Raw genomic sequence first — 14,068 nt, 5'->3', positions numbered from 1 at the left:
TCTGGAGTTTAAATGTCTAAGGAGAAGAATAGAAGCGTTGAGGGACGGCAGCACCATTCCTTGTTGGAGCTTGGTTTACAGCTGCTGGAGAACCACCTAGGTTGGAGCTAAATCTTTGAGGGATGACACCACCATTGTTTGAAGGAGCCTGGTGTGTAGGAGTTGAGGGACCAACGATGCCATTGTTAAACCTATGAGAGATTCCAGCACCATTATTTGTAGGGGCTTGGTATGTAGCAACTGATGGACCAACAATACCATTACCATTTCCATTTGTAAACCGACCATTGTTTACAAAGTTCTGTGGACCACCAGAGCTCACTCCAAACGAAGCTGATATATCGTTGCCTGAAATGAAATCTTCATTGCTTGAATCAGAGTCAGTGACAACAATAAAGCCACTGTCGACTGGACCAACTGTATGTCTGACATCTTCGGAACCAGTTCCCAGGTGACTAAGTCCGTGTTCTCCAGTTAGTGGAGCACCACCTTGGCTGCTTCCAATGACTTGTCCTTCTCCATGGATTGCGGAGTTTAAGGCAGACTCAAAGTCTATTCCATGAGGAAGAGTTGGGTTTTCTCCATCAGCGTAGTTTACGAAGTAAACTTCTGGCTCCTTGGGCTCAGGTGCTGGTATTTCAATGATTTTGGGTTCTTGAGAGCCAGAGTCCTTGTTGAGTACATAGATAAGGTGCTTCTTCTGGGGTGGTGGAATGATGATGGGCTCGGGACCGTCACCCCTGTCTGCAGTACGGATAAAGACAATGTTGTGCTCTTCCTTAGGTAGAGGAACATCTACTGGAGGTAGAGGAGCCCTGGGCTCTGTTGCAGGAGCAGCATAAACGAAAACCTTTCGTGTTATTTCAGGAACAACGCAAGTTCCATCCAAGTGACGAAGTTGTCCCTCTGGGCAACTTTCCTCATGGCCATCAACACCAGATTCAAAGGGAAACTGGTTAGCTGGACCAGATGGACCAGTTGGAGACACACCACCATGAATGTTACTTCCAGATATCTGTCCATTAAAAGATGGTTGATTCAATCCAGCATGATGATCCTGAGTTTTATGTTCTGATGCAACTGAAAAGGAGGGTCCTGTGGCCCTGTTGAATGGTCCTGCAGGGGTCAAAGGTGTTAGCTGATGCTCAAAGGATTGCCCATTGGAGGACAGGGGAGATTTCTGATGCTGGGAGAAATGCCCTCCAGGTGTAAGAGGGACCTGGTGATGGGAACCTGCAGACGCAGTAAATACTGAAGGGGAAGACCTAGAAGGTGCAGGTAGAGGTACTCCTCCTGAACCCGGATGCGGAGTTTCGTAGCCCTGCAACTTAGCTGCCTCAACAGCTAGGAGAGCACAGATGAAAACCTAAAATATGACAGAGATGGAGAGATAGTTTAGTTAAATCTTGAAGTTCATTTTTCCACTTTTTCTTATGCAGCGATGCTAATACAAATTTCGTGGAATAAACTTTAAATGAAGTATTCATATTCTTTTTCTATGGAATACATAACGGTTTTAAAACCTACTCATACCTCATGGAAATATAAATACACAAAACATTCAAGGAAATTAAATCCTAACTTTGCGTTATTTCAATTGAAATTCTGATTATTTCAAACTTATCTTCCACCCTATAGAAAAAAAGAATTATAATCTTAGACCAATGTTTTTTAAATTATCAATACAGCCAGAAAGAAAAATTTAATTGATAAATATGAGAAAAACCCCACTCTAGAGAAAATAAGAACGCTTGAGTCTCCATCTCACCAGAAGCTTCATGGTGTCAGAAGGAAAGGACTGAGTGTGACGACTGAGTCTAATCTCCTGCTATTTATATGCGTACTCATTTCACCTTGGAAGCCCTATCATCACTGTTACGAGCTAGCCCCACCCCTTCTAACGCTACGATTCCTTCCCTAATTTTTTCCTCTCGTCTGTGAACTCATGTTACTGACTCTACCTCTATTCCTTTTTATTTTATATTCAGCTTTTAGAATCTTTCGTCCTTTTTCTTATCTCCTAATGGAACCTTTTTCATGTTTTTGTCTTCGTTTTCATACTGTTTCAACTTCATTTTCTTCCTTTTTCTTTCTTCTAATCAATTCTCATATTTACAGCACCATTCATGTTTTCTTGTTTCCCTAACACCACTTTTCTTCGTGTCTTATCTCCCCTCTCTCGTATTTTCTTTCTTTTCATTCTTTAGCGTAACCTCATTCCATCCACCCCTAATAAGGCATGGTGTCTTGATACGTGAAATATTTTTGGTCTGGAAGTAAGCATTGATACCTCATAGAGAATTTCCTTACATTCTTAGCGATCGACATGAGTCGGCATTTTTCCTAATTCCACTTTTGTCCAATGAATGCGTTTGCTCTAGTTTGTCTTTGAATAAAAATCAGGGTTATAGATGCCATAATAGGTAGTCATAAATATAACAAGTAAAGGTTTTTATTCAAGTTTTATAACATTTAACTATAGAATCAAAGGAAACCGAGAATTTTACAAGATTTAGATAATAGTAATATTATTTAGTAGATATGAAAATATAAATCCTTTTACAAATAAGAAAACAGAGAAAATAAATTGGAAAGTGAAAACGAAAACTATTACGAAGTATGTATAAATACTTTAATCAATAGTATGCGAGAAAAAACGAGGTAACACTAATGGGAATAAGGAAATAAAGGAATTAGCACTAAGACAATACTGTAATATAAATACAAATGAGATAATAGGTAAAGTAATTTCGTTGGTAGCTCCATCAAAAACCTCAAGGAAAAAGATATATAAAAGGATGATAAGTTTTACTATTTACTCAATTATCAATTATGTATAGTAATTGCAAATGTAAGAGCTAAAACATATCAGAATAAATCTTGTCTCTTGCCCTTTATCAAATTTGTCTCGGACGTTGTTAAATATGAATTAGAAGTACGCAACTTGTTTCTGGCATACATGAAAGTTAATTATTAATATCATCCTTAGTTATTTATACTAAATTCAATACAAATAGCAAGCTTCTGAATTCTCAGTGAAATTAAGGTACCTATTTCATAACTGGAAATTATTAAACATTTCCGTTGACTTAGACTGCCAAAAATGACAGAAATTATCCAAGAAAAGAATCAACCTTCACTCATACTACTGATAACCTCCATCCCCTGCTTCTGGCTGAAGCCATTATGTACCATGGACGATTCCCCACTGGCAACGTCTCCGTTGACATGAGGGATGCGGCTAAGGAGCTGAGGAAGGAGGCCCAAGTGAACGTGAGAAGAGCTGACAAGGCAGCTGCCTTTATCTTGATAGACATGGAAGAATATCACCATAAAATCGACATTATACGGATGGATATTTCTTATAAATCTGAAAAGCTCTCCTACAACCCCATCGAGGAGATCAAGCGGGAGGCGAACGAAACTATTGAAACCATCAATGCAGTTCCAAACGCCGTCCACTCCAGACCATCACAGGACATTTTAGCCAAGGTCACCTGTATGGCAATGTGAAGACGCATAAGAAGGGCAACCCACTCCGAGCTATTAGCAGCTATTATCCAACGCCGACCTACGACCTGGCAAAGTATCAGAGCCAACCTACAACCTGGCAAAGTATCCAATGCCGACCTATCACCGGGCAAAGTATCCAACGCCGACCTAGGACCTGGCAAAGTATCCAACGCCGACCTACGACCTGGTAAAGTAACCAACGCTGACCTATGACCTGGCAAAGTATTCAACGCAGACCTACGACCTGGCAAAATATCCAACGCCGACTTACCACCGGGCAAAGTATCCAACGCTGACCTACCACCGGGCAAAGTATCCAACGCCGACCTACCACTTGGCAAAGTATCCAACGCCGACCTACCACCTGGCAAAGTATCCAACGCCAACCTACAACCTGGCAAGTATCCAACACCGACCTACGACCTGGCAGAGTATCCAACGCCGACCTACCACCTGGGAAAGTATCCACTGCCGACTTACCACCTGGCAAAGTATCCAACGCTGAACTACCACCTGACAAAGTATCCAACGCCGACCTACCCCCTGGCAAAATATCCAACGCCGACGTACCACCTGGCAAAGTATACAACACCAAGCTACTACCTGGTAAAGTATCCAACGCCAACCTTCCACCTGGCAAAGTGTTCATCGCCAACCTACGACCTGGTAAAGTATCCAACGAAGACATGCCACCTGGCAAAGTATCCAACACCGACGTACCACCTGGCAAAGTATCCAACGCCGAACTACTACCTGGCAAAGTATCCAACGCCAACCTTATACCTGGCAAAGTATACATTGCCTACCTACCACCTGGCAAAGTATCCAACGCTGACATACAACCTGGCAAAGTATCCAATGCTGAACTACTACCTGGCAAAGTATCCAACGCCAACCTTCCACCAGGCAAAGTATTCATCGCTGACCTACGACCTGGCAAAGTATCCAACGCCGACCTATCACCTGGTAAAGTATCCAACGCCGACCTACCACCTGGTAAAGTATCCAACGCCGACCTACTACCTGGCAAAGTATCCAAGGCCAACCTACTACCTGGCAAAGTATCCAAGGCCAACCTACCACCTGGCAGATTATCCAACGCCGACCTACCACCTGGCAGAGTATCCAACGCTGACATATCAGCTGGTAAAGTATCCAACGCTGACTTACGACCAGGCAAAGTATCCAACACCGACCTACCACCTGGCAAAGTATCCAATGCGAATCTACGACCTGGCAAAGTATCCAACGCCGACCTACCACCTGGCAAAGTATCCGACTCCGACCTACCAACTGCCAGAGTATCCAACGCTGACTTACGACCGGGCAAAGTACCCAACATTTACCTACGACCTGGCTAAGTATCCAACACCGACCTACCACCTGGTAAAGTACCCAACACTGACCTACCACCTGGCAGAGACTCAACAGCCTTTTGACCCCTGTATTATTTTAGACATCTCTCATTCTTAGTTAATTATTCAATTTTAGATGTTAAGGACCTTTGATGTCACGATGCCAAGTAAATCAAAATCAATCAAGCAAATTTGACTAGATGTAATTCATAATGACAAATGTCAATTAGAGGCAGATCAGGCCAAGTCTCGTCAAGCATAAAGTCCTTTTTAGGTTGTTACATATATCCATAGGAATGGGTAAGTTTTTCATATTTTAGCCAATGATGGATAGTTGGTATACTAAATCCAAAGAAGATAGTAACAGAATTCATCTAAGATGTAAAGTATTTCTGTATTGTATATTAGAAATTTTTTTTTTAAATGTTTTAAATCTTTATTCTTTTTCAAAACTTTCGAGAAAATTCTGTGAATTCACAAACTGACTTTTGTTGAATTTAGCTCGTTTATTAGTACATGTGTCTGCAGACTAATCAACAATTCATTATTTGTTCGTAGTTTAAAGTTTACCAAGGTTGGTAAGAGCTGAATTATTCTTAGTCTTTGAGAAAATTTATAACCAGAAAAATGGATAATTTTTTGTCCTTACTCCAAATGCTACTTACATAAAATATTCGTGAATTTTCGTTAACAATGTATATCAATAATTTGATTAAACTTTTTAAAAGATAGAGCGATTTCAAAATGAATTTTCTACAAATCCGAATCAAACCTAGATAACAAATTTGGAGCGGTAGATGATAATAATCGTAGGGTAAAGAAAAAAATTTAAGTATTATGTTGACTAAAAACTACCTTCATATTAAAGATGAAAATTAGAAATCTAGATAATTGGAATATGGAATCCACTGTGGCAGGTAAAAAAAAAATGATATCGGCAATTTACGGTTGTTAATATTTCTGAAATTATTTCTCCGTACAAATGATATTATGGCAGGAAAATACTAAAGAGCCATAGTTTCAAAATTCTTAAATTATAACAAGGTGTAACTATTTCCATAAATCTTCTGAGTACTCAATTCTCTCTCTCTCTCTCTCTCTCTCTCTCTCTCTCTCTCTCTCTCTCTCTCTCTCTAAAACAAGAATCTCTAATTAACAAACATCAAAATCAAAGATATTTAATTCATATGATTTCATAACCAATGACATCAAATATCAAATGTATATAAAAAGAATTTATCAGGGAATCATAAACGTTATATATTGAGTTTAGAATATTATTGGCTAATCTTACCGACTGTTCATTATCATCTACAGTTAATCATTTTAAGCATTCAGTCCTCTGACACGGCCAGTCATCTTCAACAGTCGACTGCCTCCACAGACAAATCACACAAAATGTTCATTAAAGGTTTAAAGGCCCTAAATGAACGCAGAGGCAAGAGACAGTGACAATGCTTCAGAGATTGACCTATTATACATATGATCAACGACAAAGACACCTTTCTAACCCTGCTAGGACTAGGGTGAGCCAGACAATGGCTACTGATAACTCAGCATATAGACCTATTGTTCCCCCAAACCTCACATGCTTAGCTCATGAGGATGGTGAGGTTGCAGATAAAATAAGAAATTATCGAAATAGAGCGTAACTCGAACACCAGTCCAGCTGATCCCTCAGCAGGTACGTTTTCAATATAAATCAACAGTCCTAATGAAATAGTTTTGAAGACTTGTAGTCAGGTTGCAATTTTATGAAGATTTGGCCAAACAATATCAGCATCTTAAAGTCCTATCAGTTATTCTTTTTTATCTTTTCATCGATACTTTTTATCTTCTTTATATTTGATTTTTCTCTTTGAACTTTTAACATACTATGGAAATCCTAATATTTTTCTAGCAAATTTCAAGTTTTCGTGAATAATGTTTATTGTTGTAGGGCAGCTTTTCCTTCTAATAATACAACTGAATTCTAATATATTTATATACTAATATATTAAATCATATTTTCAAAGAAACTCATAAATCCTTAATGCATACATGATTTAACAAACACATACCACATTCCAGGAGAATAAAGACATCCGCTAAAAGAAATGGACATTAATTATTATCTTTATTATTGATAAATCGTATACAGGCTAAGAACATATGAAAAAGGCAATAAATAGGAAATTAAATATTCCACATCCGGTCTGGATTTTAAATGTCTAAGGAGAAGAATAGAAGCGTTGAGGGACGGCAGCACCATTCCTTGTTGGAGCTTGGTTTACAGCTGCTGGAGAACCACCAAAGTTGGTGTTAAATCTCTGAGGGATAACACCACCATTGTTTGAAGGAGCTTGGTGTGAATGAGTTGAAGGACCAACAATGCCATTGCTAAACCTATGAGGGATTCCAGCACCATTATTTGTAGGGGCTTGGTATGTAGCAACTGATGGACCAACAATACCATTTCCATTTCCATTTGTAAACCGACCATTGTTTACAAAGTTCTGTGGACCACCAGAGCTCACTCCAAACGAAGCTGATATATCGTTGCCTGAAATGAAATCTTCATCGCTTGAATCAGAGTCGGTGACAACAATAAAGCCACTGTCGAGTGGACCAACCGTATGTCTGACATCTTCGGAACCAGTTCCCAGATGACTAAGTCTGTGTTCTCCAGTTAGTAGAGCACCACCTTGGCTGCTTCCAATGACTTGTCCTTCTCCCTGGATTGCGGAGTTTAGGGCAGTCTCAAAGTCTATTCCATGAGGAAGAGTCGGGTTTTCTCCATCAGCGTAGTTTACGAAGTAAACTTCTGGTTCCTTGGGCTCAGGTGCTGGTAATTCAATGATTTTGGGTTCTTGAGAACCAGAGTCCTTGTTGAGTACATAGATAAGGTGCTTCTTCTGGGGTGGTGGAATGATGATGGGCTCTGGACCATCACCCCTATCTGCAGTACGGATAAAGACAATGTTGTGCTCTTCCTTAGGTAGAGGAACTTCTACTGGAGATAGAGGAGCCCTGGGCTCTGTTGCAGGAGCAGCATAAACGAATACATTTCGTGTTATTTCAGGAACAACGCAAGTTCCATCCAAGTGACGAAGTTGTCCCTCTGGGCAACTTTCCTCATGGCCATCCACATCAGATCTAAAGGGAAACTGGTCAGCTGGACCTGATGGACCACTTGGAGACGCACCACCATGGATGTTACTTCCAAATATCTGTCCATTAAAAGATGATTGATCTAATCCAGCATGATGAACCTGAGATGTGTGTTCTGATGCAACTGACTGTCCTAGACCAGAGAAGGAGGGTCCTGTGGCCCTGTTGAATGGTCCTTCTGGGGTCAAAGGTGTTTGCTGATGCTCAAAGGATTGCCCATTGGAGGACAAAGAAGATATCTGATGCTGGTTGAAATGTCCTCCAGATGTAAGTGGGACCTGATGATGAGAACCTGCAGACTCAGTAAATACAGAAGGGGAAGACCCGGATGGTGCAGGTAAAGGTACGCCCCCTGAACCCGAATGTGGAGTTTCGTAGCCCTGCAACTTAGCTGCCTCAACAGCTAAGAGAGCACAGATGAAAACCTAAAATGCGATAGAGATATAAAGATATATCAGTAACATGCCCTTTTTTATTAAAGAACTAAAAATTTAATATTTTGGAGTGTTGAAGATGCTGAAACTAGTCTCCAATTAGTCTCCTTCAGTGGGTCAGTAGATCGATACCTGTGAAGACAGTATGTATATATGTTTCTATGTCTAATTATGTTTTTGTTAAAGTACAAATCTTATTATATATCTAATATACAGGAACGTGTTTGTGCATACGTATACTTTTACATGTTAGTTTTATGCACCTAAATGTTAAAAATTTTTTATATATGTTCCCATAGTTAAACTCTATAACTAACTAATCTATCATTATATAAATCATATAAATGATTTCATTCCAAAGCCTACTTTGATTTTAATAACAGCATGTATGATCGGAACACATATCTGAAGATATATTAGAATCTACATTAGAAGAGTCATCTATTTTTTTAATGAATATGATATCCTAATTTGTCTACCAGTGACCAATTTCTTAGATACAATAATCTAGAAATAAAATAACATCACTATATTGCATTATATCAATCCATATTCTTAGTTTTTCCATTTACGTTCAGTTATTATTTTTGTAGAATTATATTTTAGAATTTTACTGTAATGTATCTACAAGTATCATTTACAATCAGAAAGATAAATTTAATTTTGAGTTAAGAAATAAGAAAATTCTATGAAAAAAAAAGAACGCTTGAGTCGCCATCTCACCAGAAGCTTCATGGCGTCAGAGGGGAAGGAGTGAGTGTGATAACTGAGTCTAGAGTCCTGCTATATATATGCCGTACTCATTTCACCTTGGAAGCCCCATCACCACGGTATCAGCCCCACCCCCTCTGACACTACCTAGTTTCCTTTCGTACTTTTTTCCTCTCATCTTTGATCTCGTAAGTCCTCGAATCCACCTTTCATCTTTTTTTTTTCTTTAACCTTCTAGATTTTAGTCTTCATCGCATTTCTTATCTCTTAGCCATACCTTTCTTCACATTACTCTCTCTCTCTCTCTCTCTCTCTCTCTCTCTCTCTCTCTCTCTCATTTCTTTCTATTGCCATCTTTTTCTTTTCTTTATTTTTCTTCCTCCATTTTTTTCTCTTGACATTTACTCCAATTTTCATTCCTTTTATTTTCAGCTTTCTTCTCCACTTCTTTTATATCCCTAACCCAAATTTTTATGAGGTTTTTATCACTTCTCTTCTTTCCTATTATGATTTCTGCCTACCCTCATTGTATCTACCCTTAATTAATCATGGTATCTTGATGCCTGAACAGTTTTTCATCGAAAAAATTCCTTTCAATTCATTTTTTGTTCGAAGTTTGGGAGTTTTTCAAGAGGCGTTAAAGATTAATATTTTTTTAAACTCTAATTTTACCTCAAAACAGAAATTGTATAATTCGCAAGCCACCAACCTCGTGGATTTCATATTAATTAACAGTTAAATAAATCTCTCAAATGTCAGTACGGATAAACGATAAACAGCTTGATGTATATGAAAGAGAATCTCCATAACACATTAAGAATAGAATATAATATTAAACTTAGAATTATAAAGAATTTCAGGTAATACATGAAATCGAATATACGCGAATTTTCTAAAAAAAAAAAAAAAATGATATTTCGAAAAATGAAAACTTTAATTTTCATATGAAGGTTAATAGGAAGATAATTGATATGCTTCGTCATATACATTACTAAACATCTATTATACTTATAAGGAAAAATCAAATTATTATCAAAATCACTAGTTAATTTCTCTCTCTCTCTCTCTCTCTCTCTCTCTCTCTCTCTCTCTCTCTCTCTATTGCATGCTCTTGTTTATACAAACACACACACACACACACACACACATATATATATATATATATATATATACACACATATATATGTATATATATACTGTATATGAATGGAGGTACCTTAACGTTGTTAGAGAGTTTCTGTATCATCATGATCAGCAAAGCTGTACTAGGCAGCTCACCTATTCTAGGATGGTTTATCGTAATCGATCAAAGGATATTCTCCCACTATCACCAATCCGCAGTGGCAGCATTATGATGAAAACTGTCCCAACCCCAGACATGAATAAGGACAAGTCTAAGGCCTTTGTCCCGCAGTGGACAAAAAACGACTGCATCTGTTGTTACTTGTTGTAGTTTATATATATATATATATATATATATACATATATATATATATATATATATTTATATATATATATATATATATACATATATACATATATATTTATATATATGTATATATATATATATATGTGTGTGTGTATTTACATATATATGTATATACTTGTGTATATATATATATATATATATACAGTACATATATATATATGTATGTATATATATATATATATATATACATACAGTATATATATGTATATATATATACAAATATATGCATATATACTGTATATATATATATATATATATACATATACATACATATATATATATATATATACATATACATACATACATATATATATATATATACATATATATATATATATATATATACACTATATATATATATGCACCTTAAAAAAGGTAAATCTAATTAGTTGGGACAGGTGAAACCTTCCGTATTATTTAGGTTGTGTTTATGTTTCCTTTCCTTTTAAAAGGTGGTTTTTCGGTCACAACTTTTGAAATACCATACATTTCGCTTACCGACCTAAAAAATTTGCTGGTATTGTCTGGCATAGAAAGCCCATAACAGACACGAGTGGAAGGACATGTCTGAGGCGTTTGTCCTCCAGTAGACTAGTAACGGCTGATGAGGATGATGATGTTAAACAATTATATTATATGAGTGTGTGTGAATCTATATGTATATATATATATATATATATTTATATATATATATATATATATATATGTATATATATATATATATATATATGTGTGTGTGTGTGTGTGTTATTTGTGTGTTTTTTTGTATGTGTGTGTATCTGTATGCGTAACTAGATGTTTTTTTTTATTTTATAAGTATATATATATATATATATATATGGATAAATATCAACACAACATCGTGTTCAAATAGAGATAAATTTCTACCTCATACTTGGGATCGAACGCTAGCCCCTTCTAATGAAAGGCCAGGTCGAAACCAACCATATATATATATATATATATATATGTATATATATATATATATATATATATGTGTGTGTGTGTGTGTGTGTATACATATATACATATATGCTTTTAAACGTGTCTTTAAGAACCTTCGAATATCTTAAACACTTCATACAACTAAAATTGATGTAACAGAATATCTTTAAAACCACAGAAAAATGATAATAAAAATTCTTCGAAGAGTTGAAAGAGCCGTTTAAGCTATTATTTCCATAAACTTGTCACTTTGATATCGGCCAACAACAAACGAAAATTAGATCTCTGATGGAGAGAGAGAGAGAGAGAGAGAGAGAGAGAGAGAGAGATGATTTAGTTCATTGTATACATTTCTGTTGCTACAAATATGGTAACACAGACTGGCCGGCAGACATTTGGCCTGAGACAGAAATATATAGAATTTACATGTTGTTTATATTGATGAATTCCATTGTGATTTTTTTCCCATGCATATGTGTGAAAGACAGACATACAGACATACAGACAGATATAAAATGAAGCTCCGTTAAGCATTATAGTACACTGTTAAAAATTTGCCGTAATAAAAACTGTAAAAATCCTGGCATAAATGTTGCCAGACATTTACCGTTTTAAAACGGATATATTGACGTAAAGGAGTGATAATTACGGTCACCAACCAGTAAAAGATAATAAAAAAAACTAGGGTAAAATTACAGTCGCCTGTATTTTACTGAAATACGGCTGAGAACAGTATATTTTTACGGAGAATTTCCGATTAAAATTACGGGTTTTTTTAATAGTGTGAGTTGTTAAGTAATATGAAAAATTCTTATTTTATTTAATAAAATACATAAAGAAAAAAAAATATATTCACGATACCTTGCCTAAGGACAAAATATTACATTTTAATCGTTCTTAGATACGATATTTCCATTCAGCTATACAGTAAAGTCTACAAATATTTACCTTTTTACATTAAACAAATTTAGTCATCTTTCCAACCAAAATACTAACAGATTAGTTGAAGAAAAAACATAACCCATTTATCGAAGGTAAAAGTTAGCTTTAAGACGTATTTTAAATCATTTTCATAAAATGATAAAAAAAACTCTTTTGAATAAAGGAATATAGTTTGACATTCCAGCATCTGAAATTGGTACATTCATGCTGGATGCGTTTTATGTTATCAATTTTCTTGAAAGCGTTAAAAAAAGGCTCGAATAATTTCTAAACATCATACTCTCTCTCTCTCTCTCTCTCTCTCTCTCTCTCTCTCTCTCTCTGAGATGATGGTTTTATGCTTGTTTTGATCAATAGAGAAATGTTGAAATTTATATAAAAACTTTAGTTCTCTCTCTCTCTCTCTCTCTCTCTCTCTCTCTCTCTCTCTTGAGATTATGATTTCATTCCTGTTTCGAGTAACATGGAAAGGTTAAAATTTATATAAAATCATTCTCTCTCTCTCTCTCTCTCTCTCTCTCTCTCTCTCTCTCTCTTGAGATGATGATTTCGTTCTAGTTTTGATTAATAGAGAAAGGTTGAAATTTATATAAAAACATTCTCTCTCTCTCTCTCTCTCTCTCTCTCTCTCTCTCTCTCTCTCCACGTGTCAGTGCAATTACCTTCAGTAGGTGAACGAATTAGATTGATCTACTCGGTGGGAACTTCAGGAGATAATAACTCTTTAAAAATTGAAGGCTTCCGTCGACCGCCTGAAGGAGCCATCTTTCATTTGATAGTTAAGGGTGAATCTCTCCGGGAGTTGAAGACTATCATTCGAGGTATCGGAGCTATCAAAGAAAAAGTTACCTGAGTGCATGTCCCCTCGAGTTACACAGATGTATGTTTTTGTGAAGATCTATTATTGTTGCTGGTTACAATAGGTCGTGGAATGTGGATAATTTTTTTTTTTCATGCTGTCTGTTTATAGATAGCTAGGGACATGTCAGGAATTTTCTTTTCCAAACATTTATACTTTTAATGGGTTTTTCGTTTTGAATGGGAATTAAAGTGATCTTCTGTGGGCTTGTAATAAAGTGTTCTTCTTTATAAGATCAAGGTAGATAGGATAAAGTGGGATTTAGTAGATTTCTAGGTAAGGATACATTTTATTTCCTTGAGATATATAACATTGATTCAAATATATGCTGTTATTATGAGGTTGAGGAAGTTTCTTGCATGGCAGTGTTATATTTCAGTCATTAATGAAAGAAGAAACTGAAAAATCTTGAAACTTAAATCTGGTTATGAATTATACTGTGATCCTCAATCTTCACAATTCGACATCATACTTCTGGCATCTTTTCGTTTTAAGAAACTTGTTTTTATAAACATGACATTCGATAATAATTGAACAGCACATTAAATCCGCCTCACATCATCATTCATCAAATAACCCATTCCTCATAGCATCAGAAAAATTCTTTAATCCCATTCACAGCATCCCATAGACGTGTACTTTCTCCTGATATGGTGGAATAACTCCCATA

The 14,068-nt window shown here is 36.3% G+C and overlaps 3 protein-coding genes across 3 annotated transcripts; 1 reads left to right on the top strand and 2 right to left on the bottom strand.

Annotated features, from left to right (window-relative positions):
- Positions 1 to 16: 16 nt before the first annotated feature.
- LOC137630936 (uncharacterized) lies at positions 17 to 1,780 on the bottom strand. The gene is made up of 2 exons (XM_068362470.1): positions 1,769 to 1,780; positions 17 to 1,366 (listed from the first exon to the last, which is right to left on the bottom strand). Exons 1-2 carry the CDS (start codon positions 1,778 to 1,780, stop codon positions 17 to 19), a joined length of 1,362 nt encoding a protein of 453 aa, XP_068218571.1.
- A 1,406-nt stretch (positions 1,781 to 3,186) lies between these two features.
- Positions 3,187 to 4,986, top strand: LOC137630935 (adhesive plaque matrix protein-like). Its single transcript, XM_068362469.1, has 2 exons — positions 3,187 to 3,499; positions 3,749 to 4,986. The coding sequence occupies exons 1-2, from the start codon at positions 3,187 to 3,189 to the stop codon at positions 4,984 to 4,986; spliced, it is 1,551 nt and encodes a 516-aa protein (XP_068218570.1).
- Positions 4,987 to 7,029: 2,043 nt separating this feature from the next.
- LOC137631478 (uncharacterized) lies at positions 7,030 to 9,197 on the bottom strand. Its single transcript, XM_068363244.1, has 2 exons — positions 9,176 to 9,197; positions 7,030 to 8,443 (listed from the first exon to the last, which is right to left on the bottom strand). The coding sequence occupies exons 1-2, from the start codon at positions 9,185 to 9,187 to the stop codon at positions 7,079 to 7,081; spliced, it is 1,377 nt and encodes a 458-aa protein (XP_068219345.1). The 5' UTR covers positions 9,188 to 9,197; the 3' UTR covers positions 7,030 to 7,078.
- Positions 9,198 to 14,068: the final 4,871 nt, after the last annotated feature.

Source organism: Palaemon carinicauda, chromosome 39, assembly GCF_036898095.1.
Source record: "Palaemon carinicauda isolate YSFRI2023 chromosome 39, ASM3689809v2, whole genome shotgun sequence".
Lineage (NCBI taxonomy): Eukaryota > Metazoa > Arthropoda > Malacostraca > Decapoda > Palaemonidae > Palaemon > Palaemon carinicauda.
This window is presented reverse-complemented; position numbering and strand designations above follow the sequence as displayed.